Genomic DNA, 26,115 nt, shown 5'->3' on the forward strand with positions numbered 1-26,115 from the left:
TTTCGTGTAACTTAACAACACTATTATTAAACATTAAATTCTGTAATCCTGTTGAATGTGATTAGCTTTTCATTAGAATAACATTTAACTGCATGTCAAGTACAGAAACGAAATGGCATTTACAGAATAATCACACAAGAAAATGCATATAAAGTAAAACATACAGAAAAAGAACAGAAAAGATGGATGGGACACTGGCCGATCAGGTGCAAACTCATGCCAAGGCCACTGGGCCTCACTGGACACTGACAAATGCATAGCTGGAAACCAGTCTGGCTTGCCTGTGTGTTAGCATTGTTAAAACAGATATTAGAGTTATACGAATGTGTTTAGACTTTATGGAATGCTTGTAGGATGCTGCATGTATTAATCATACTTATAATATTTGTATGCCATGTTATAAGGTAGTGTTTAAGTGTTTGCGCTGTAACTGTAAAAATGTTTAAGACTGTAAGCCCTGACAGTCAAGGAAGAAGCATTACCATGCGTGAAATACTAGTTTACCAAAAGAGGTGGTATCTCCTCCCCAACAAAAGAAGGCCTATAGACACCAGACAAGCTGTTGTGGGACAGCAGTGGATAAAAGATTCAGTTGATTGCTTTCCCCACACCTCTGAAGAGGGTACATGCATAAGCGCTTGTCCCATCATAGCCTGATTGCTGGGGGAAAGTAATAAAAATCCCTGTTAAGGAAAAATTATTATCCTTATGCTACTTGAATTCTGAGAGGCGATGATTTCTAAGCATAAGCAAAGGGTCCCCAGTGGTTTAGCATGGGTTAGCCCTAAAGGGCATATAAAGCTTGCATATTAAAGCAGCTATCATCATCTTTTGGAACATAAGACAGTATCGTGTCTTTAACTTTGTAAATAACATTTCTTCTTCCTAGTTAATAAATCTTGAATTAGTGTTATAGGGTTGGCTACAAGCATTATCTTTGGTTTGTGATCTGAGGTACAATTGACCTGGGGTATGTGAATAGTCCTCTGGGACTGGGAATAACATGAATATTGTTGTGATTTTTGGCAAAGGGGATCGTATATCACAAAGGTAGGTTTGCCTGGGAGGCAAGACAGAACAGAATACCCAAGGGGACTATTATTCCATATTAAGACTGTTATAGTTCTTTAAGAGTTCACGCTTATTAATTGGTTGGTGAAATCTAATTATAGAACATACAACAAGTTTGGGGTTTATGCCCTGTTCCTTGACAGTCTGTCCTGAGGTTGGCACTCATGCTCATGAGCCACTCCAGACAGTTTGACAACGGACAAAATGAATATACCTTATATATTTTTAATATATCTCTAACATGAAAAATTTACAGTTTAATTTAATTTAATTTTGCACTGTCACAAAATCATAAGACTGGAAGGGAGCTTGACAGCTGATCTAGTCCAGTCCCCTGCACTCATGGCAGGACTAAGTATTCTCTAGACCAGTGGTTTTCAAACTGCGGGTCACGACCCAAATGTAAGGCACTGGGTCACAGCGGCTCTGGTCAGCACCACCAACCAGGCCATTAAAAGTCCCATTGGCAGTGCTGCCCAGCTAAGGCAGGTTAGTCCCTACCTGTTCTAACATTGCACTGTGCCCTGGAAGCAGCCAGCAGCAGGTCCATACCGGCCAATGAGAGTCGGGGGCGGGGTGCAGTGCCTGTGGCCGAGCACTGTACAGAGCCGCTTGTGTGCCTCCGCCTAGGAACCAGACCTGCTGCTGGCCACTTCCAGGGCACAGTGCAGTCCACGGTGCCAGGACAGGTGTTAGGATATAGATATTCAGGCCTGTCTGTAAAGGCCTATACTCTAAGAATTTAGGTGTATTCTTATCACTTAGCTAGTTATAGAGGTATAAAAGAAAGAATTAAAATCACTGTCTGCCAGTGTAAGGTCCTTCTCTTACTGTGACAGTCTGAGGCCCTGTTCTTAGGCTAAGATCTTTGGCTAAGCAGCAGAGGCAGCCATAAGCTGGGAAGCGACTGGTCACATCCCAACCTAGTCACATTGAAATAAGGTGCTACTGGGCTGTTAGGAATACAATCCTGTCCTGATAATGCCTATCGCCTCCAGAGAAAGGGAAGCGCCTAGAAGATGTAAAAGGAAACTTAGTTTGATAGCACCCTGTCTGGCAAGAACTCACTTATCAATAGCTGGGATGTGAAATCCTCATTTCTGTGTTTGTTCTATCACTGTAGTCCCCATTTCCTTATTGTTTGTCTGTATAATCTCTGTCTGGTTCTGTGATTGTTTCTGTCTGCTGTATAATTAATTTTGCTGGGTGTAAACAAATTAAGGTGGTGGGATATAATTGATTACATAATCATGTTACAATATGTTAGGATTGGTTAGTTAAATTTCAGGAAAATGATTGGTTAAGGTATAGCTAAGCAGAACTTAAGTTTTACTATATAGTCTGCAGTCAATCAGGAAGTGAGTGAGTGGGTGGGTGGATGGGTGGGGGAATTGGAATCATGTTTGGCTAAGGGCAGGATTGGGAACAGGGACACAGGTGTAAGGCTCTGTGGGGTCAGAGCTGGGAAGGGGGACACTAAGGAAGGAAACTGGAATCATGCTTGCTGGAAGTTCACCCCAATAAACATCAAATTGTTTGCACCTTTGGACTTAGGGTATTGTTGCTCTCTGTTCATGCGAGAAGGACCAGGAAAGTAAGTGGGTGAAGGAATAAGCCCCCTAACAACAGGCAGGAAGCCTGCCTTAGCACCCCTGCTGCGCTACTTACTGGGAGCCGCCTGATGTAAGCCTGTGCCCCAACCCCGTCCCCCAATCCTCTACCCCAGCCCTGAGCCCCCCCAAACCCAGAGCGCCCTCCTGCACCTCAAACCCCTCATCCTCAGCCCCACCCCAGAGCCTGCACCTCCAGCCCAGAGCCCTGACCCCCTCCTGCACTCAAACCCCTTGCCCCAACCCAGAGCCCCCTCCCACACCCTGAACCCCTCATTCCTAGGCCCATCCCACAGCCCTCACCCCAACCCTCTGCCCCAGCCCTGAGCCCGTCCCACACCCCAAACCCCTCTGCCCCAGCTCTGGTGGGTCGTGGGCATCAACAATTTTCTTCAGCTGGGTCGCCAGAAAAAAAGTTTGAAAACCACTGATCTAGAGCACCCCTGACAGGTGTTTGTCTAACCTACTTTTAAAAATCTCCAATGATGGAGACTCCACAACCTTTCTAGGCAACTTGTTCCACTGCTTAACTACCCTGACAGTTAGGAACTTTTTCCTAATGTCCAATTTAAACCCCTTTGCTGCAATTTAAGCCCATTGCTTCTTGTCCTGTCCTCAGAGGTTAAGGAGAACAATTTTTCTTCCTCTTCCCTGTAACAACCTTTTATGTGGAGATAGAGGTGGTTAGGGATTATTTAGAAAAGCTGGACGTGCACAAGTCCATGGGGCCGGACGAGTTACATCCGAGAGTGCTGAAGGAATTGGCGGCTGTGATTGCAGAGCCCTTGGCCATTATCTTTGAAAACTCGTGGCGAACGGGGGAAGTCCCGGATGACTGGAAAAAGGCTAATGTAGTGCCAATCTTTAAAAAAGGGAAGGAGGATGATCCTGGGAACTACAGGCCAGTCAGCCTCACCTCAGTCCCTGGAAAAATCATGGAGCAGGTCCTCAAAGAATCAATCCTGAAGCACTTACATGAGAGGAAAGTGATCAGGAACAGTCAGCATGGATTCACCAAGGGAAGGTCATGCCTGACTAATCTAATCGCCTTTTATGATGAGATTACTGGTTCTGTGGATGAAGGGAAAGCAGTGGATGTATTGTTTCTTGACTTTAGCAAAGCTTTTGACACTGTCTCCCACAGTATTCTTGTCAGCAAGTTAAGGAAGTATGGGCTAGATGAATGCACTATAAGGTGGGTAGAAAGCTGGCTAGATTGTCGGGCTCAACGGGTAGTGATAAATGGCTCCATGTCTAGTTGGCAGCCGGTGTCAAGTGGAGTGCCCCAGGGGTCGGTCCTGGGGCCGGTTTTGTTCAATATCTTCATAAATGATCTGGAGGATGGTGTGGATTGCACTCTCAGCAAATTTGCGGATGATACTAAACTGGGAGGAGTGGTAGATACGCTGGAGGGGAGGGATAGGATACAGAAGGACCTAGACAAATTGGAGGATTGGGCCAAAAGAAATCTGATGAGGTTCAATAAGGATAAGTGCAGGGTCCTGCACTTAGGATGGAAGAATCCAATGCACCGCTACAGACTAGGGACCGAATGGCTAGGCAGCAGTTCTGCAGAAAAGGACCTAGGGGTGACAGTGGACGAGAAGCTGGATATGAGTCAACAGTGTGCCCTTGTTGCCAAGAAGGCCAATGGCATGTATAAGTATACATTTGTATACTTGTATACATGTATACATTTGGGATGTATAAGTAGGGGCATAGCGAGCAGATCGAGGGACGTGATCGTTCCCCTCTATTCGACACTGGTGAGGCCTCATCTGGAGTACTGTGTCCAGTTTTGGGCCCCACACTACAAGAAGGATGTGGATAAATTGGAGAGAGTCCAGCGAAGGGCAACAAAAATGATTAGGGGTCTAGAGCACATGACTTATGAGGAGAGGCTGAGGGAGCTGGGATTGTTTAGTCTGCAGAAGAGAAGAATGAGGGGGGATTTGATAGCTGCTTTCAACTACCTGAAAGGGGGTTCCAAAGAGGATGGCTCTAGACTGTTCTCAATGGTAGCAGATGACAGAACGAGGAGTAATGGTCTCAAGTTGCAATGGGGGAGGTTTAGATTGGATATTAGGAAAAACTTTTTCACTAAGAGGGTGGTGAAACACTGGAATGCGTTACCTAGGGAGGTGGTAGAATCTCCTTCCTTAGAGGTTTTTAAGGTCAGGCTTGACAAAGCCCTGGCTGGGATGATTTAACTGGGAATTGGTCCTGCTTCGAGCAGGGGGTTGGACTAGATGACCTTCTGGGGTCCCTTCCAACCCTGATATTCTATGATTCTATGATTCTATGTACTTGAAAACTGTTATGTCCCCTCTCAGTCTTCTCTTTTCCAGACTAAACATATCCAATCTTTTCAAACTTCCCTCACAGGGCATGTTTTCTAGACCTTTAATCATTTTTGTTACTCACTGCATTAACAAACCTCTGACTGCCAGAAAGCCCTGAGAGGAAGACGGGGTGGATCACTCCAACTGCCCTATTCCATACTCACTGCCCCTGCTGTTTGGATACTGGCCATGGTCCAAGACAGGATAGAGGGATAGATGGACCATTGGTCTGACCCAGTATTGCAGTGCTTATGTTCTTAATTTTTCACATTGAATTTAAGAGGAGGAAAGGGCAAAAAAAGAATCTCAACTAATATGCTTTAATCTGTTTTATAAACTTAAAGCGGAATTTAACAACAACAAAATAATAATATTCATTATTAAGGCTGCGTGTTTGTCACGGAATCCGTGACTTCCGGGACCTCTGTGACTTCTGCAGCAGCATGGGGTTGGGGTGCAGGGTGGGGCAGCGCTTACCTGGGGAGCTTCCTGGCTCCCACTGACATGTCCCTGCAGCTCCTAGGTGGAGGGGCCAGGGGGCTCCACACGCTGCCTGCACCTGCTGCCCGTGCAGCTCCCATTAGCTGCAGTTCCTGGCCAATGGGAGCTTCAGAGCTGGCGCTTGTGGCAGGAGCAGTGCATGGATCCCCCCCGGCTGTCCCTCCCACTAGGAGCTGCAGGTACACATGGAGCCAGGTAGGTAGCCTGCCAGCTATGCCACACACTCCCCCTGGGGAGTCCCAGGCTGCCCGCCACCACACGTCCCCTCCACAGCACCAGCGGGGGTCCCGGGCTCAGCGCCACTGTCTCCCACCCCCTGCCTAGCACCAGTGGGGGTCCTGGTCTGAGCGTTGCTGCCCCCCCAGTACGGGTCCTGGGCCAAGCACTGCCGTCCCTCTCCCACAGCACCAGCAGGGGTCCTGGGACAAGCGCCACCGCCTGCCCCTAGCAACAGGGGGGGTCCCAGGCTAAGCGCTGCCACTCACCTCTCCCCCAGCAGCAGCAGGGGTCCTGGGCCACCCCCCCAGCACCCAGGCCACCCCCGGACCATCCCCCCCAGAGCACCCACAGCCCCTCCGGCCCAAGTTTTAGTTAGGTGTATATAGTAAAAGTCATGGACAAGTCACGGGCCGTGAATTTTTGTTTACCGCCCGTGACCTGTCCATGACTTTTATTAAAAATACCTGTGACTAAAACACAGCCTTATTCATTATATGTGATTCAGCAGTAGTTCTACAAACTGTAGAGTCTGAAGTGCTATTATAGGAAAGGTAGTTATTTTTATTTCTTTAAGAAATTTAAAACAGTTATTTTTAAAAAGTTTCGTCTTGTTGTATATACTGGATGATTTGTTCTAAAGAGAGATTTTAATGCAATGTATGGCTCAAGTGTACGGGGTAGTGCCTGAAGTCCAGTAATTTTATTTTTTAAATAAAAAGTTTGTTTCCAGGTTTTCTTGGGAACATATACTCCTGTTTAATTTCTTTGGGTCCAGAGAAAATAGTTTAAAAAATTAGGCTAATAGCGGCACATCTCCCTCCAGAAGTTGTAGATGAGAGGACAAAGCCCCTTGTAAATGTATGCATTGCTTCTAAGGCCTGTTTCATTTCATCTTGGAATAGAGTTGCAATATCTTTTTGCCACATTTTCTTATCTATAAAATCACAGTTTCTTTTTTCAAAATATTATACCATTGTGTGACACAAACTGTACCAAATTTCTTTTTATGGGATGTAATTGGGATATAATGATAAAGGATTAGAATTATTAAATGGATGTTTAACAACAACAAATATTAGAGCTGGTTGGGAATTCTACATCTGAATGGTTGTCCAATGGAAAAAGCATTTTCTGTAAAAATGAAATTTTCTACAGGAAAATTTTGATTTTGCCCCAAATTTACAACTTTCCATCAGGAAAACTGAAATATATTTCATTGTCTCAATTTGTCCCAAACTGGAATATTTTTATTTGTGGAAATGAACTAAAATGCTTTATTTCAAATCACTTCAACTCGGATAAGTATCCTAGCATGTGCACATTTTCATATGGGAGCTGTTGTTCCAGCCCTTATTGCCTCCTATGGGCCAGGCTCCCTAGCCCGATTACATTTTTCATAATGCACTCAGTCATATGACTCCCATGATACAACATGCAGCCCAATCACAGCCTTGCATAATGGGAGATGTAGTTCCAGCCCCCGTCCTGCCCTATGGGTCAGTCTCCTTGGCAAGACTACAACTCCCTTAAGGCAATGTGCACATCCTAGGGAAATGTAGATTAATATGAAATTACTCAAAATGAAAAATTTGGGGTCATTTCAAACAAACCAAAACATTTCAATTTTGGGAATGTTGAAATATTTTGTTTTGATGAAAAATATCAAAACAAAATATTCTGACATTTCCAAAGTGAATATTTTTAAAATTTCTATTCTGCAGATAATTGCAAAATTTTGACTTTGCCCCAATTTGGGACAAATACAAAGTTTGTAATGTTGGATTTCCTGCAGGAGAAGAAATTCCATTTTCTGACCAGCTCTAATAAATACCTTAGCTTGTACACAATAAAAAGTTCCGTAGTTTGGAATTTTGTTCCTTTATTTAAAAAAAAAAAAATCTAAAATGTAAACGTTTTGCTCCTGATTTTGAAAAGCCATTATATTGCAGTATATCTTTGATTGCCTATTTTTTCTAGATGGAATTGATTCCTAGTGAAGACTATGGAATATCCAAAAGAGTAAAGAGACAGGATATTTTACACTGGCTGAAATCTTAGCCTTCACTGAAGACAATGGCAAAATTCCCATTAAATGCAATGGGGCACAGATGTCACCCACTGTATTTTACATTTGTTTTATTTCTTCACTGTGTATTTGTATTCCCTGGCATCGGAGGGCGTGTACACACCCTCTTAGGTATCTGGTCTGTTTTGCAAAATAAGGACTATGGATGAAATCCTGCTCCCACTGACGTTAACGAGAAAACTCTCCTTGACTTCAATATGGGCAGGAATTCACCACTGATCTGCCAGTTGACAGCATGCAAGGGAATTGCTTGCCCACACAGAGCCCCAGCAGTACTGGGGCCTGAAAGATTTCCCAAACAGAAGTAACCTGTGAATTACTGTTCATTTTTGTTCCAACTTGATTTGAACCTCCAACTATACAGGCGGGAAGGTACTCCTTCTGAGAAAGCCAAAAATATATTTTTGGATCGGACAAATTAAGCCCTCTTTTGTTTTGTGCAAGTGTCAAATTTCATAAGAACTTCTTCCTGTTGCCACAAAATAAACAAAACAAAAAAAATCTTAAAATAGGCAAAAGTTTAATTAAGCGTGTTAAAGACTAGAGGTTGGAATTTCTATGGAAACATTTGTGCTAGGTGTAAAGAATATTCAGATTGGAGAATATTTTATTCCAAAATGTTATATCCTAATTGAGTGCCTATGCCCTGTTCCCTACAGAATAGCTTCTTTGTCAACATTAACCATGGCATACTTTTCAATCACTGATAACTTCAGTAATATTCTACCAATTTTTTGTTTTCTAATTGGATTATTGACATGCTCTTCAATGAGGATTATTAAAGATTCCAGCTGCAAAATTCAGCCATTTAAAACTTAAGTATTTGTATGGGAAAAAATATTTTTCTTATCCTCAAAAGCATATGAAAAAAAAATTATTCACCTTTGACCAGAGACCAAGGAGAAAAGATATCAATCCAGAAAATAAATTTTTTTCAGAAAATTCTGAGATGTGAAGACAACGATTTATCATCAAAACTGTTCTGCAAACTTCACTATAGAATTTACTACCAAATACTATAATATTTTAAGCACAAGTGCTTGATTAATACATTAATCCTGAACTTTCTGTTTCTAATTGTGAACACTGAATCTTACTAAGATAACAATAAGCTTAGATGAAAGTAGATCTGATCAGTTAATCATGAAGAGAAATTATACATCTTCACATCTCACTAATTAAGGGAAAAATGCAAATTAATATAATGTTTTGCAAACTTGAATGGCAGTAACCAGACTATACACATTGTACAAATACTAAAGACTTTCAGCTTTGAATTGATTTTAGGTGTGTAATCAAGCAATCAGAGTAACAGAAAGCAACAAAAACAACATGAGTCAGAGATCTGGGAAAATGTCAGCTAGTCAGAAAAGTGAAGGCTAAGGGAGGCAAAAAATGCAGAAAGTTTCATACCTGATAACATCCCACAGGTTTGAATTTTGTCTAGAATTGCTCAGAAATGTAATTTCTTTTGCTTTAAAGTTTAAATATAAAAAGAACTAAGAATATAATTACTACAGAATAATGTGTGTGTTTTTCTTTCAAGACACCACCAGCAAATGGAACATGCCCAGACACCAAAACAAAGATTTAAAGGCATGGATGCTCTGGCAATACTCCAAAAATAACCTAGTTGTGCCAATTAAACCTGTTCTGAAGTTGAGTGGGGGGAATTTTTAAAGGAAATCAGTAAGGTAGTGCTAACAACCTGTGAAATTAAAATTATATGATCACATTTTTGCCATTGTTACTGATAAACAATTCAAATATTGAAATCAACACTTAAAACTTCTAAATGTACAACTATTTTTAATGCTAACTGTGCAATAAATGTCATTTTATGAAGAATGCTCAATGGTAGCTGTTGGCCAACATTTAGTGGGACACTAACTCATGTTAGCTGTGCATTTGCTCATTTTAGTCTCAGTCCTATGGCGAGAACTTCCTCTGTATACTTCATGGCTAACAAAATCTTGTAATGCTTCTTTTCTGATACCCTGTGTAATACCATTTTAACATGCTGGATTGTCACATGACAACATGGAGGGACAATTACATTATTTCTAGGGCTGTCAATTAATCGCAGTTAACTCACGCGATTAACTCAAAAAATTAATTGCGATTAAAACTGATTGTGATTAAAAAAATTACTCACACTGTTAAATAACAATTTATTAACTATTTTGGATGTTTTTCTACATTTTCATCTATATTGTATTTGTGTTGTAATTGAAATCAAAGTATATATTTTTATTACAAATATTTGCACTGTAAAAATGATAAACAGAAGAAATATTTTTCAGTTCACCTCATACAAGTACTGTAGTGCAATCTCTTTATCATGAAAGTGCAATTTACAAATGTAGATGTTTGTTACATAACTGCACTCAAAACCAAAACAACTGTAAAACTTCAGGGCCTACAAGTCCACTAAGTCCTACTTCTTGTTCAGCCAATCGTTAAGACAAACAAATTTGTTTACAGCTACAGGAGATAATGCTGCCCTCTTCTTATTTACAACGTCACCAGAAAGCGAGAACAGGCATTTGCACTTTTGTAGCCAGCACTACAAGGTATTTATGTGCCAGATATGCTAAACATTCGTGTGCCCCTACTTGCTTCGGCCACCATTCCAGAGGACGTGCTTCTATGCTGAGGGTGCTCATTAAAAAAAAAAAAAAAAAGTGTTAATTAAATTTGTGACTGAACTTCTTGGGGGAGAATTGTATGTCCCCTGTTCTGTTTTAAAAATATTCTGCCATATATTTCATGTTATAGCAGTCTCGGATGATGACCTAGCATGTTCATTTTAAGAACACTTTCACTGCAGATTTGACAAAACGCAAAGAAGGTACCAATGTGAGATTTCTAAAGATATGCTACAGCACTCGACCCAAGGTTTAAGGATCTGAAGTGCCTTCCAAAATCTGAGGGAGACGAGGTGTGGAGCATGCTTTCAGAAATCTTAAGAGGAACACTCCAATGCGGAAACTACAGAACCAAAACCACCAAAACAAAAAGAAAAAAAAATCAACATTCTGCTGGTGGCATCTGACTCAGATAATGGAAATGAACATCCGTCGGTCCACACTGCTTTGGACTGTTATTGAGCAGAACCCATCATCAGCATGGATGCAAGTCCCCTGGAATGGTGGTTGAAGCATGAAGGGACATGAATCTTTAGTGTATCTGGCACATAAATATCTTGCGACGCTGGCTACAACAGTGCCATGAGAATGCCTGTTCTCACTTTTAGGTGACATTGTAAACAAGAAGCATCTCCTGCAAATGTCTTGTTTGTCTGAGCGATTGACTGAATAAAAAGTAGGACTGAGTGGACTTTCAGACTCTACAATTTTACATTGTTTTATTTTTGAATGCAGTTTTTTTGTCCATAATTCTACATTTGTAAGTTCAACTTTCATGATAAAGAGATTGCACTACAGTACTTGTATTAGCTGAATTGAAAAATACTTTCTTTTGTTTTTTACAGTGCAAATTCTTGTAATCAAAAATAAATATAAAGTGAGCATTGTACACTTTGTATTGTATAATAATTGAAATTAATATATTTCAAAAATGTAGAAAACATCCAAAATATTTAAACTGTATTCTATTATCATTTAATAGTGCAATTAATCACGATTCTTTTTTTTAATTGCTTGACAGCCCTAATTATTACCCAATAGGCAGTAGTTAAATGTAAGTAATTGCTCTTTGACATCAAATTCCAAAGGGAAATCTATGAAGAAAAATACTGATTTGCATTAACTTCTTACAGTGCCACCACTTAAAACACAACTGACCCATGCTTTGTTTCATCAAAGATTCTTGTGGCCATCATCTCTTTGAAATATATTTTCAGAGAGCACAACTGGTGGTACATCATATTAAGGATTTTTTAAAAAGAAATATTTAAGCACAGAGGTAAATATGTTCAAAATACAGATTTCCCTGACAGCAGGATTGTCTGGCTATGTAGACTCCCTCCTCAGGCCCTATGCTACCAGCACTCCCAGCTACCTTCGAGACACCACTGACTTCCTCAGGAAACTACAGTCCATCGGTGATCTTCCTGATAACACCATCCTGGCCACTATGGATGTAGAAGCCCTCTACACCAACATTCCACACAAAGATGGACTACAAGCCGTCAATAACACTATCCCCGATAATGTCACGGCTAACCTGGTGGCTGAACTTTGTGACTTTGTCCTTACCCATAACTATTTTACATTTGGGGGCAATGTATACCTTCAAAATCAGCGGCACTGCTATGGGTACCCGCATGGTCCCACAGTATGCCAACATTTTTATGGCTGACTTAGAACAACGCTTCCTCAGCTCTCGTCCCCTAACGCCCCTACTCTACTTGCGCTATATTGATGACATCATCATCTGGACCCATGGAAAAGAAGCCCTTGAGGAATTCCACCATGATTTCAACAATTTCCATCCCACCATCAACCTCAGCCTGGTCCAGTCCACACAAGAGATCCACCTCCTGGACACTACAGTGCTAATAAACGATGGTCACAAACACCACCCTATACCAGAAACCTACTGACGGCTATTCCTACCTACATGCCTCCAGCTCTCATCCTGACCACACCACAAGATCCATTGTCTACAACCAAGCTCTACGATACAACCACATTTGCTCCAACCCCTCAGACAGAGACAAACACCTACAAGATCTTTATTAAGCATTCTTACAACTACAATACCCACCTGCTGAAGTGAAGAAACAGATTCATAGAGCCAGAAGAGTTCCCAGAAGTCACCTACTACAGGACAGGCCTAACAAAGAAAATAACAGAACACCACTAGCCATCACCTTCAGCCCCCAACTAAAACCCCTCCAACGCATTATTAAGGATCTACAACCTATCCTGAAGGATGACCCAACACTCTCACAAATCTTGGGAGACAGGCCAGTCCTTGCCTACAGACAGCCCCCCAACCTGAAGCGAATACTCACCAGCAACCACATACCGCACAACAGAACCACTAACCCAGGAACCTATCCTTGCAACAAAGCCCGTTGCCAACTGTGCCCACATATCTATTCAGGGGACACCATCACAGGGCCTAATAACATCAGCCACACTACCAGAGGCTCGTTCACCTGCACATCCACCAATGTGATATATGCTATCATGGGCCAGCAATGCCCCTCTGCCATGTACATTGGCCAAACTGGACAGTCTCTACGTAAAAGAATAAATGGACACAAATCAGATGTCAAGAATTATAACATTCAAAAACCAGTTGGAGAACACTTCAATCTCTCTGGTCACTCGATTTCTGATCTCAAAGTGACTATCCTTCAACAAAAAACTTCGAAAACAGACTCCAACGAGAGACTGCTGAATTGGAATTAATTTGCAAATTGGATACAATTAACTTAAGCTTGAATAGAGACTGGGAATGGTTGAGTTACTATAAAAAGTAACCTAGTTCCCCTTGTTTATTCCTCCCCCACCCCCTCCACTGTTCCTCAGACGTTCTTGTTAAATCCTGGATTTGTGCTGGAAATGGCCCACCTTGATTATCATACACATTGTAAGGAGAGTGATCACTTTAGATAAGCTATTACCAGCAGGAGAGTAAGGTGGGGGGAGAGAAAACCTTTTGTAGTGATAAACACCCATTTTTTCATGGTTTGTGTGTATAAAAACCATCTTCTGTATTTTCCACAGTATGCATCCGATGAAGTGAGCTGTAGCTCACGAAAGCTTATGTTCAAATAAATTGGTTAGTCTCTAAGGTGCCACAAGTACTCCTTTTCTTTTTGCGAATACAGACTAACGCAGCTGTTACTCTGAAAGATTTCACACAGAAAACTAAGTATTGCTATGGACACACTCTCTCAGAAGGAAGAATTCCCAAAGAATAGCTATGAGTGTATTTCACTAGAGGCTTTTTAAAAATGGAGCTTTTTCTTCAAAACTCTATTCATAGTCCATAAAAATATAGTACTTTTAAAGAAGATGCCTGTTTTCAAGCACCTCTAGAAGGAAAGGTTGGAACTGCTTACAACTGCCATGTTGAAATCACCATTAGGGAGGATTTTGTGGCTCTTTCAGAAACTTAAAATATTTTGTACTTGACTCTGTAGCAGTTTCATTTTTCAGATGGCACTTCATGTTATTGTCCAGAAATGGTGCAGGAGAGAGACATGAACTGTCTCTACTCCACCTTAAAATATCCAGGCTGTTGCTAAATTGTGTCACTTCTCTCTCTTCAACAGCTATCTTTTTCCCGCTGCTAAAAATTCCACTAACATAGCTTCCTCCTTCCTGGATCCCTGATTCTCCCCTTGCTTCCCTTTAGGGTATATAACCCATTGATGCAAACATCATCTTCTCCTGCCACTTGGATCATGTCCCAAGTTCATGTCTCCTTTCACATCATATTCAGATGCCTCATTCTCAGCATTCTGGATCTCCATTTCTCTTTATGACTGCTCTTCTTTCCTCCTCTTCACCTTCCTCTGTCCTACTCTGTAAACTCCACTTCCTAAATGACTTGATTTCATTCGCAACTGCACAGTTTTCCATGTCCCTCTATATGCCTGGAAGAGTCTTCATCCTCTTGTAACTATACATTCTTCCTCCTCCCCTTTAAATATCTCCCCAAAATTTGCCTTTTCCAGCTTGTTTTCCATTACTGTTTCCTACGATGCTCCCTGTGCTATGCTGTACACTTGCTGCTATCCACTTGCTAGTACACATCTGCACCTGACTATGTTATTTTATGCATAAATATGTACTAATATATAAAATAAACAATTATAGTTAAAAATATTGTCCTGTGTCCTACCCACATCAGAAATAAAGCAATCATAAAAAAGAATGTGAAAATACTGACATTGTTTTCTGTAATGATGCAAAATCATATTTAAAATTTTTTTTAATCTGCAAATCAAAGTTCAATAACTTCCTGGCAAGAATTATTCTTACTGGTAAAATGACATCTAGAAATTTGTGAAATGAGAATTTGTGTGATCTCTCAGATCTTTAACTACAGTCTCTAGAGGGCAGCAGTATGTCATTTAGGTCAATGTCTCCCAACCTTTCCAGATTACTGTACCACTTTCAGGAGTCTGATTTGTCCTGCATACCCCCAAGTTTCATCTCACTTAAAAACTACTTGCTTACAAAATCAGACATAAAAATACAAAAACGTTACAGTACACTATTACTGAAAAATTGCTTACTTTCTCATTTTTACTATATAATTATAAAATAAATCAACTGGAAATATAATTTTTGTACTTATAGTTCAGTATATAGTATGTAGAGCAGTAGAAACAAATCGTTGTCTGTATGAAATTTTAATTTGTACTGACTTTGCTAGTGCTTTTAATGTAGCCTGTTGTAAAACTAGGCAAGTATCTAGATGAGCTGATGTACCCCCTGGAAGATCTCTGCGTACCTCCAGAGGTACATATATCCCTGCTTAAGAACCACTGATTTAGGTTACTTATGGTCAGTCACCACTTTGTCTGCAATGACAGTTTGAGAGTGGAATTACAAAATGCACCAAGAGACACAACATGGGTGAGGTAATACCTTTTATTGGAGCAACTTCTGTTGGTGAAAGAGACAAGCTTTCTAACTTTACAGAGTCTTATTCAGGTCTGGGAAAGGTACTCAGAAGATCATAATTAAATACAAGGTGGAACACATTGTTTAGCACAAGTAGTTAACACATATTTGTAAGAAACCGTTCAATGTGAAGTGGCCTGTTACACCTCTACAGTAATAGGACAAAATAAAAGATATTACCTCACTCACCTTGTCTCTGTAATGTTTTGGGACCAACACAGCTACTACACTGCAAAATGCACCAAGAAACTTTTCTTTTACCTGCTGCACCACATACATAATACAAGTGTGATAATCAGAGAAAATATTGGAACAGAGCTGGTCATATGAGTGGATTTTTCTTTTCTGATCTGTGGTTACAATTCCAATTTAATAGGCTGTAAAAATGGAAGAATCTGAACTTTCTTTATTGGAAGATGCAATATGTTAAAGATGTGAATAATTTCAATTAAGATATATTCATTTTGTGAATTAAAGCTAAAGTTGGTTTTCCAAAGATTCCATCCTTTAAGAGGCTTCCCTGATTTTCTCAGACCTCTTTCTTCAATCCTCAGAAGCCTGCAGGATTAAGCTCTAACCAACTATTTGGGCCCAATCCTGCATTACTTGTGTACCCTGAAGTCGATGCAAGGTCAGGCTTTTCAGTAGCAGAGGAACTAATTGTTGTTGCTTAAAGTTATTAAAATATTTTTACAGTATGTTCATTTTTGCTATTTCTATTCAATATATTGTTTTTGGAATGCTTAATCTTAATATGACAAAATTCACCAAACAGCTCTATCATATCCTATTTTTTTCAGCTTTGACAATGCTCTTGTACTCACAATGCTGCAGCCTGTAAATAACGTTATATCACTCTTCAAATCAATGTTATACTGAAAAAATAATTATAGTTAAAACCCACCTCATAATCTACTCTGAGAACAGCAAGTGCATCACATAGCTGCTGTTGGTAGCTTTGTCGAATTTTGACTTCTTTCTGCAATTCAAATTTTTAATGGGTTACTGAAACAATTATAATGGACTTTAAGAAAAACATTAGTTCTTATTGTTTTTCCACTGAACAAAAACCAAAATGTTGTCCAAATCCTCTGTTCTGGAAAAAAAGTTAATGAGCCAGTGCCCCTATAACTTTTCTGTCCCTTTGTTGTTTATATCACTGGTATATAAGAATCTCTCATTTCCACATTTGGCTAAATAATTGTACTGTATACACTTCTATATAAATGGGTTCCATGCTGTTGAAAAGAAACGACGACTACTAAATCTTTCCAAAGGAAATACTCGAAATGCAACCAATATATTTAAAAATATGTACATATGTACAAGGACTGTACATCTGAAAATGTTTAAAAAGGGAACTCCATAAATTTCTCAATTTAAAATATGTTTTATTATTTATTGTTCATACTGATATCTTGGAAGCTTAAAACTAAACCCCTTTCCTTTACTATTGTCTTCCCACTCATAAGAATGCACTGGACAGTTACTGTACGGTTCTCCATGAGCACTAGGACATTGGCAATTAGTTTGGTTTGTTAACAAAAAGAGTGTTAAAGCATTTATTTTGGAAGATAATACATACATAAAGAACTGCCTGGACTTTATAAACACATAAGAAAAGAGGTAGGTTAAATCTTAGACCTATCACCTTTTAATTTAAAGTTCTCACTATTCTAGCATGTTTGTTACTAAAGGTTAAGATGTTTTTGTAAACATTTTTACAAATGTTTATATGTAGATGTTTTCCATATAACTACCCACTACTTTTTAAAATGCAAATCTTTGGAAATTCACATTCATATTAATCAACATATTTGTGGATTAATTTTATTTTATACTATTGCATATCAATAATCTGCCCAAATAAGGACGGTAGATGAATGAGAAATTGACATTTTAAATAGGTTACTCTGTACCTGTTTATGAAAAGCTTCAATGTCTCTCAGTCTGTCATTTATCTGTCTATAGAGATTTGAAGCGTGCTCTTGTATTTTTTCCTCATACTGTGCTTGAAGGACATTTTTATAGATCATAAAATCTTGCTGGATGGAGTCAGTGAACTAAAAATGTAAAGACTGATATTACATATACACTATAAAGGACATTTTTTCTATATAATCTTCGCTGCTGATACAAAATAAACTAATCAGAAAGTATTTGTGCTTTAATGATTCTGTTTATGTAAGACATTGGATGAGTGGCAATTTTGTTGACTGAAATACCTTGGCATCCTTCTAAACAGAGGATTACAAAATACTCTATCAGAAAACTTACTGACAAAAACCAAACAACTTAGTTACATAAAGCAAACTGTAATTGTCTCTGTAGGGTGAAACACAAATTATAAAACAGTTATGAAAACAAATTATGTATTGTATTCTCAATGTCACCACTGACAATCTCGGTCACATGCTTTATCTTGAATATGATCATTGCATCATATGATCATTACTGTGGGATGTTAAAAAGTGAAGACTGGCTTCAACAATACTGCAAGCACCTCATGGTATGGAAGAATCAGATTCATAATAGTGAAGTTATATGTCTGCCACTTTGGGTGGAATTAGGCGTGCTCTGAGAACGCCTACTGGCAAGATAGGCAGGGCAATGCCTACCTTCACCTGTTAGAGGATAGCACTGAGGGTTAGAAATGACAGGTATCTGGGTGCATGTCCTGGAGCAGAAACGTAGGCTCCTGGGACTTTTACAGAAAAAAAAGTTAGGCACTCAGAAATTTTAGGCACCTCCAGAGTCAGAGAGCAGCTGAACAGGGGTTTTAAGGATCTCAGCGGCACTTAAATTTTGGACTTAGGCGCCTAAGTGAGAAATGCAAGTCTTTTTGTGGATCTGGGCCCTAATGACAATCATATATCCTACCTATACTAGTATAACTGCAGATACAACATTATTAACATTTATTTTGTCATAGTGCCTAAAAGTCACAGCCAGGCTGGGTCCTATAGCGGTAGGTAGGCACAACATATTAAACAACAGCTCCTGCCTCAAATTGCTTACAGTCTAAAAGACAAGCTATAATAGGGAATGAAACAATGAGAAGGCCACAATAGGTGGTGGGGGAGACAGGGTAACAAATATAATAAGGTGTATGCCATTTTTAGCCATTTCATAGCTGTGGTCAAAACTTGCCACGGCTTAGCCATATTAGGTTGTAGTTTTCTGCATGCCCTATGGCAGAGATGAGTTCTGAGGAGGAATTTAGAGGATAGGAAGGATAAGACTAAATTGTCAACTGTTTTGAAAGTAAGGACAAGAAATTAGCATTATGGATCCAATGAAAAGGAATTAAAGGGCGTGGGGGGATGATACAGTCAGAGCAATGAGCCAAGTTGATCTTAGTGATTGCATTTTGAATGGACTTGAGAGGGCTGAGGTTGTAGACTTAGAAGCCAGAGAGGAGGAGATTGCAGTAGTCAAGGTGCTACATGATCAGCGCTTGGGAAAGAATTTTGTCAGTACAGGCAGGAAGAAAAGTCAGATCTTATACATACTGTGCAAGAAGAAGCTGTAAGATGTAGAAGTGGCCTGGATGGGTGTGGGAGGAGTGGTGGAGGTGAAAGCTCACTGTCAATGGTGGGGCAGAGGGATAGAAGTGGGATTAAGGGTAGCTACTGAGACTCTGTGGGGGATGGGAGTGGGCAGCGAGTTCCAGGCAGGGAAGGGGGTCCCAGCTGTTCCTTCCTGCTCTCCAGCCCAATCCTAGGCACTGAGGTGGCCACTTCAACCCCTCCAGGTCCCACTCTCACACCGACCCCTTCACACATGCATGTTTTTTACCCCTTCAATATTTCCACTGCAGAAGCACTAGCTCCCACTCCCCCTCCCATTTCTGCCCCCCTACTGTATGGATCAAAGGAAAAGGCCTGAGTCAAAGCAAAAGCCAATAAATTAATGGCTTGAACAACAGGGAATATAGTGGTGTTGTCTAACGTGATAGAGAAAGGAGTGAGTGGAGAGGGCTCTGGAGGAAAGATCAGGAGCTCAGTTTTGGCCATGTTATGTTTCATTCGATAGCTGGACACACACTAGGAGATGTCAGAAAGACAGGCTAAGAGTTTAGTTTGGATGAAAGGAGATAAATTTGGAGTAGGGAGTTGTATTTGTGAGTCATTAACATGAAGATGGTAGTCAAAGCCCAGCTGGTAGCTGAGGTCACACAAACAGAGTGAAAGGAAGAGGGGGCCAAGAATGGAGTCCTAAGGGGCTTGAACAGAAAGAAAGAGAGGAAAGGAAAGAAGGAAGTTCCACTAAATGAGACTCTCAAGGAATGTCCAAAATTTGGGAGAATTAAGAGAGAATAGAGTCACAAAAGCCCAAGGATGACAGCGAGTAATTAATGTGAACCTCCTTTGAAAATGAGCACTCAGGTATCAAATCATTTGTATTTAAAACAGTAACAGAACTTCTACGCTCCTTGATAATTGTCCTGTTCTGTTCATCCCCCTGAAGCACCTGGCACCAGCCACTGTCAAAAGACAGGATAACGGGCTAGATGGATCATTGATCTGACCCAATATGGCCATTCTTATGTTCTTACATTTTAAGCACTGTAAGAAGGCATGATTGTGATAATTCAGTTGACTGACTAAAGAACACTACTACTTGATAAGAAAATTTAACATTTTGAATGACAGAAGAACCCAGTGACGAATCAGGAGAATAAGAGGGTTACAACTAAAGGTTGTGGCAGTGGTATTATAAAGACACTCACATACTATGCACCTTAGTGTTCATGTAAGATAGAAATTGTTGATTTCAATCAAACATGAACAGACTTGATCAAAATAAGAGCAAAGCACTGTTTAATAATTATATAAAATCATTTTAAAACTTACCGAGCTATTTGGTGCAATAGTCTGCAGCAATAATCACAGCAGGTTAATGCACTATATTATAAATAAGGCTATGTTTTAGTCATGGGTATTTTTAGTGAAAGTCATAAACAGGTCATGGGCAGTAAACAAAAATTCATGGCCCATGACCTGTCTATGACTTGTACTATATACCCCTGACTAAAACTTGGGTGTTCTGGGGGCGGGAGTGCCCCAGGTGCTCTGGGTGGGGGGTGGGCAGCAGTGGGCAGCCTGAGACCCGCGCGGCTGTTGGGAGTGGGGGGGGAGGGGAGAGAGGCAGCAGCACATGGCCCGGTCTGCTGCTAGGGGGCCGGGCGGTGGGCCACAACCCAGGACCCCCGCTGCTGCTTGCGGGGAGGAAGGACACGGCAGCCAGAGACCCCCACTGCTGCTGCTGGGGGGTGTGTGTGCACACAATGGTCTGAGACTGACCCAGCAGCCTCAGGGTGGCTGGACCCCAGGCCAGCTGCACCTGCCACTGCAGAAGTCACGGAGGTCCTGGAAAGTCACAGAATCCATGACTTCCATGACAGACTCGCAGCCTTAATTATAAAGTATCTCCTTCCCTCAGTTTTCCATTTGTAGCATTTTAAAGGAATGAAAAATGTAAAAAATAAATAGTGATATCTCATACTATTTTGTAATATGGGTTTGTTAGACATGAATTTGTTAGAGACAGGCTTGTTTTAATCCAATAGTAAACGTTTTTATCCAAATCTTTTATTTTTAAGCCTCTCAGTGCTTCTACCAAAATCAGAGCAGCAAAGTGAAAGAAGACTTTAGTTACAACCAACCTTTCGCTACCCAGTTGATTTGAATATTACATTCCTATTTAATTCGTCACATAATTGTTTTATACATAATCTTTTTAAAGTAAGGGTATTACACAAGCTACTTTCTGGCATATACATACATAGCCAATTCACAGCTAATATTAATGGAGCTGGGCCTATTTATTCCAGTGCTAAACTTCTCTTATAGAGTCCTGGGCGTTAATATAAAAGGTTTACCATTTAAGTCTAAAAGTCTTCACTTATGTTCATTCTCTGCTCACCATGTTTAAACTTTTTCCTTTTTTATATGATTGATCAATCTTCTCATGTATATAATATGTACTCTGATAAGGGTAAACAATCTGTCTAGACTTTTATTCAGCTATTCCTATTTAATATAAATGTGAGTTATTGGCATATTTTAATGGAGAACTGAGATTTATGTAAGCTTAAATGAAACCACCGTAACAGGACCAAAAAAAAGTTAGATTAGGCCCCCACCCCTCAACGACATAAAAGGTAAAGATGACTTTGACAGAAGATCTGTCCTACAACATGGTGAAGAATATCCTGAGACATATCCAAGAAGCTCTCTTACCTGTACTAGGGCTTGTGTAGTAGTAGTCAGCTCCTTTAGTTCTACTATTTCTTTGATATCTGTTTGAGTGGCATGATCTGTGATAAAATAGCCTACTTTTAAGTCATCTGAAATGGAAGGCCTACAAAAAAACCAAAGTTTTTTTCCATTTAAGAAAGATTACTAAATTAAGTAGTCAGTTAAGGCAATTTAACTTTAAGAACTGAAATTCAAAACAGTAGTGATCCTCCAAAGCACATACTTCTTACTGTTTTACTTACCTATCTAAGATAACAATTGGGTATCATTTGGGAGAATGGAGTAAGAAGTGTACTTACAATCTGTTTTCCCTTGTAATGTTTGTTTCATAAAGAAAAGTGTTTTTGATTAGATATCCAGACAAAAACTTCAGAACAAACTTGATGTTATTTTAAACACTATAGGAAGAGAATGCAGAGAGGAAAGAATGTATTTTAGGACCATTCTTCTATACACAACACTAATAATTTTTCATACAGTTCAGGAGATCATACTTAATTTTAGAGTTGTGTGGGAACTAGATTTTCTGTTTCCGGGAAAATCATTTTTCTATTTTGGGACAAAACAAAAATTTTGAAATTTCCCACAAAACAAAATTCTGAAAAAAAAATTCATTTCAAGTCAAAGTGTTTTGTTGAGATGTTTTATTCCAATTCTGGCATTTTAAATCTTATTTAGAATATTTAAAAAAAACCCTCAAACTTGTTTTGAAACAAAATATCTAAATATTCTGTTCTGAGAATGTCAAAATATGTTTCAACATTATTGGGACAACAGGCTAGGACAAATTCTGTTGTCAAGCATCCCGAGAAAGCCAAAAACAGTTTAGCCAAGTGAAATGTAATTGCTGCCTTGTTCGCAACCTGCCAACCTACACTTCAAAATATTCTTGGATGCACTGACTGATTCCTATGTCCAACCTGAGGATGAACCAACAATTTCCTTGTAAATGTCACTGAACGACATAAGTAGATTATACTTGCCTGCCTCAACTGCTTTGCTAAATCCCTCCCCTGGTGCCATTTAGCCAGTTGAGCCTCAAACTACTCCTCAGGAACAGTGCATGTGGCTAATTATGCTAGGGAAAAAACTAATTATATTCTTGAGGGACAATCAAATTGAACATCCAGGTTAGTCTTGGACAAGTCACTTTAAAGATATTAAGGGGCTGGGGAAGGAAGATTTGCTAGCCTGAGTACAAAGAATCTGTCAGTTAAAACTCTAAGGGAGAGGACCAAGTCTACTCATGTTTATGCAATACCTAACAGAAAGTGGTTTGGATTGAACCTTTTCTCTCTCCTTCATAAAGGGTAATAGAACAACATTCTTCCAGAAAGTGTTCCGAATGAGATCCTCTTTACAATGCTATGATTACAAATGTCAGCTTGTCAGGCACTTTGACCCACCAACCATAACGTGCCAAGGTCATGTCTAGTACTATTAATATGTTCAACAGACAAACTCTAGGGCTAATCCCAGTTCTGTCCCGGACTCATTATTTGGCCTCTGACAACTCATATCTCTGTCTCATATTCCCCATGGGACTGAGAGTCAAGAATTCTAGTTCTAATCCTGACTTTGCCGCTGACTACCCCAAGACAAGACACTTAACCCTTCTGGGTCTCATTTTCCACAGTTTAGAAAATGACTACTCATTGTCATCTTAATAAAATTCTATGATTAGAAGAAAATGCCAAGTTTGGACTAGTAAGCTCTAGCTAGAAATGTAGCAAGTCCTTTGTCTGATAGACTGTTGAAGAAACTTCTGTTCTTCAACAATTTCCATGAGAGATAATGGAAAACAGATAGAGTTATATATAGTCAAGTAGTCCACAGGAGTCAGGAACATCCCAGAGGACAGAAGCTGAAAAGCAAAAGCTATGATCAAGAGTCTACCACAAAACTCTGTATAAGATATCCAGTTTTATGATGTGACAATATTTTTAGTTTTAAATTGATTAGGTTTAGCTACCTATCCCTTAATTGGAAAGGTGCTTAAGATGATCAGTGTAGATTAGAGAAAAGGCTATGTTCAAATTACCTAATTCATAAAGAAAGAGCCTCAGAACAGGTTTGAAAGCATTCAGAGAGAACCATTTTGTGACCCTTAAAACATTTTGTTTACAGGCACAGAACACAATAACCTTGAAGTATTAAAGTGACACAAAAATGAATGATGTGAATAATTGAATTTTATTTGTTCAGCTGATTACCCCTTTTTTGCTTTCTGGCATTTTTCTTATAATTCCAATAAACCTAGATACATAAACAGATTCTCAGTGACATACTCATCCCCTCATCTAGAATTTAGAGTAACAGATTTGTCACTAGCCCTGGACAATATATAAACAAGGATATAAGTGGCTAAAACATCAGTTTTATATTTGAAAGACTGCACCAAACTCATCAGCAGAATGCCCACTAGCATCTTAATGGGGTTCAGAATCAGGACTAAAGCATGGTGAAAGAGTACCATGCACACTACTCCCATGTGCACCACTGCTCAGGTGGCTGGATGCATATTATAGGATTTTTGTCTCCTAAAAACAAACTATTATTTTAGCCACTACTGGAGGCAGATGGCAATACTCAGCTTCCTACTGAATCACTGGGCAACACTTCCTATCACACATGTTCTTTAACTGTTGCTGAGTCAGATCCTACTTATCTTTTGACATTTAAAAGGATCATAACATAAGGATGGGGATAGTGGAGGGTTAAAATGTTCATTTTCTTTGAGGAAAAAAAGATATTGTATTTATCTCACACACAGGTCTTTAGTCATACCAAAATAATGCTACATTGAGGAACATTGCACAATAGATGTCAAGCAATAGTAGGCACAACTCCTTGTAATCTTTAAAATCTTACACAAATATAAATAAAGCATTTTGAAACAAAGTTGTAAGAATAAGGTCATGTACTGCCAAGGACTGATTTAAAAGCTATTTTCGGATTATTAACAGTACATAGGGGCGATTTAATATAATTTAATCTTCTGCTGTCGTTTTAGAAGAATGGGTCCATGAGGGTGAATTGGTATTGCTTACAAATAGCTAGTTGGTATTTTTAATTTGAAAGGATTTCTCACAACGACCGACAGCAGATGTACAATCCTCTGGCTTGAAACTCCCATGAAACAAGTTAGTGCATACCCTGAAGGGGCTCTTCAAAAAGGCCTTTGGAAAGAGGAGCATTAAAAAAAAACAACCACCACCAAGCAGTTCTTGTGTTATAAAAAAACCTTTAATGCTAATTCTCAGAGTTTCACAACGGTTTTTTAAGCATAGACAGTAAAAATATTGCTAGTGTCAAGGTGCCCTACGTCCTCTACTCAGTTGGAGGGAGTAAGGCTAGGTACAGCAAAGCACAAGTTCCACCAAACAAGGTACCAGCTCATGCTGTTCCCACCACAATGAAGAGCCAGATGTTCTCCTCCTGTATCCCTGGCATTAGTTGGTCCCCAAGTCCTCTCCACCCACTCACCAGCTCCCCCGCCTCCCTCAGCTGCCCCGCCCAGCTCCCCCGCCTCCCTCAGCTGCCCTGCCACCTCCTCTCCTCCCCTCCCAGCTCCCCCGCCTCCCTCAGCTGCCCCCCAGCTCCTCCCCTCCCAGCTCCCCCGCCTCCCTCAGCTGCCCCCCACCTCCCCTTTATACCTCGGCTCCTCCCCCTCAAGCTCCCCCGCCTCCCTCAGCTGCCCCCCCCCCCAGCTCCTCCTCGGCTCCTCCCCCTCCAGCTCCGCGTGTTCACCCCACCGAGGTGCCAGCCCCGCCCCGGAATTCTCTTACCGGCAGTCGGCCTCCAGCCCCTCCAGGCAACAGGGCAGCGCCAAGAGCTCTAGGATGTGCGGAGACAGGCTGAGCTTCCGCCCGGCCGAGATGCTGCTCATGGCTGGGCGCGGAGGCTCCGGCCGCGTCTCCGCTAGAGGGTCCGGGAGCGCTGCAAGAAAGGAGCCAAGCGTCCGATACCATGGCAACTAGCGCCCCGCCTCACCTCCCGGACACATTATTAATTGGAGGACAGAGAAGTGACGCCACTTCCGGTGACAAATGGGGGAGAGTGGAGAAGGGGCTTCTGAAGAAGTCAGACTCTGAGCTGCGGTGACGCAATCTATGGAAGCCCCCTTCTAGCTACTAAATTCCCGCACTTCACCCCACATAGTTACTCCTCCACCCTCTCCGGGACACTCGCAATAACCCCCACCCCACACACGTCCACCAGTCCTCCCATTTAACCTCAGTGACATCAGGCCACGCAGGACACCTGCCAACATATTTCCACGCCAACCATATTCCAGCTCCTTCTCCTGCAGTGACACCACTCCCATCTATCTGCCTCCACTTTCCAGTGACCTCTTCATACCTGCCAGCCCTCCCTCCGAGGAGCACTCCACCCATCTAACCTCCCTCT

The 26,115-nt window shown here is 40.6% G+C and overlaps 1 protein-coding gene across 3 annotated transcripts in view; it reads right to left on the bottom strand.

The window, feature by feature from the left end:
• The window catches only part of C2H10orf67 (chromosome 2 C10orf67 homolog), a 159,577-nt gene that overhangs the window by 105,980 nt on the left and 27,482 nt on the right, over window positions 1-26,115 (bottom strand). For all 3 annotated transcript variants that reach the window (XM_074946078.1, XM_074946079.1, XM_074946077.1), the window contains exons 2-5: window positions 25,494-25,644; window positions 21,688-21,808; window positions 17,362-17,505; window positions 16,347-16,421 (exon numbers count right to left, since the gene is read on the bottom strand). In XM_074946078.1, the coding sequence (XP_074802179.1) occupies window positions 16,347-16,421; window positions 17,362-17,505; window positions 21,688-21,808; window positions 25,494-25,594 (441 nt within the window). In that variant the 5' untranslated portion in view covers window positions 25,595-25,644. The remainder of the gene's footprint in view (window positions 1-16,346; window positions 16,422-17,361; window positions 17,506-21,687; window positions 21,809-25,493; window positions 25,645-26,115) is intronic.

The sequence above is a fragment of the Natator depressus genome, chromosome 2, assembly GCF_965152275.1.
Source record: "Natator depressus isolate rNatDep1 chromosome 2, rNatDep2.hap1, whole genome shotgun sequence".
Classification (NCBI taxonomy): domain Eukaryota; kingdom Metazoa; phylum Chordata; order Testudines; family Cheloniidae; genus Natator; species Natator depressus.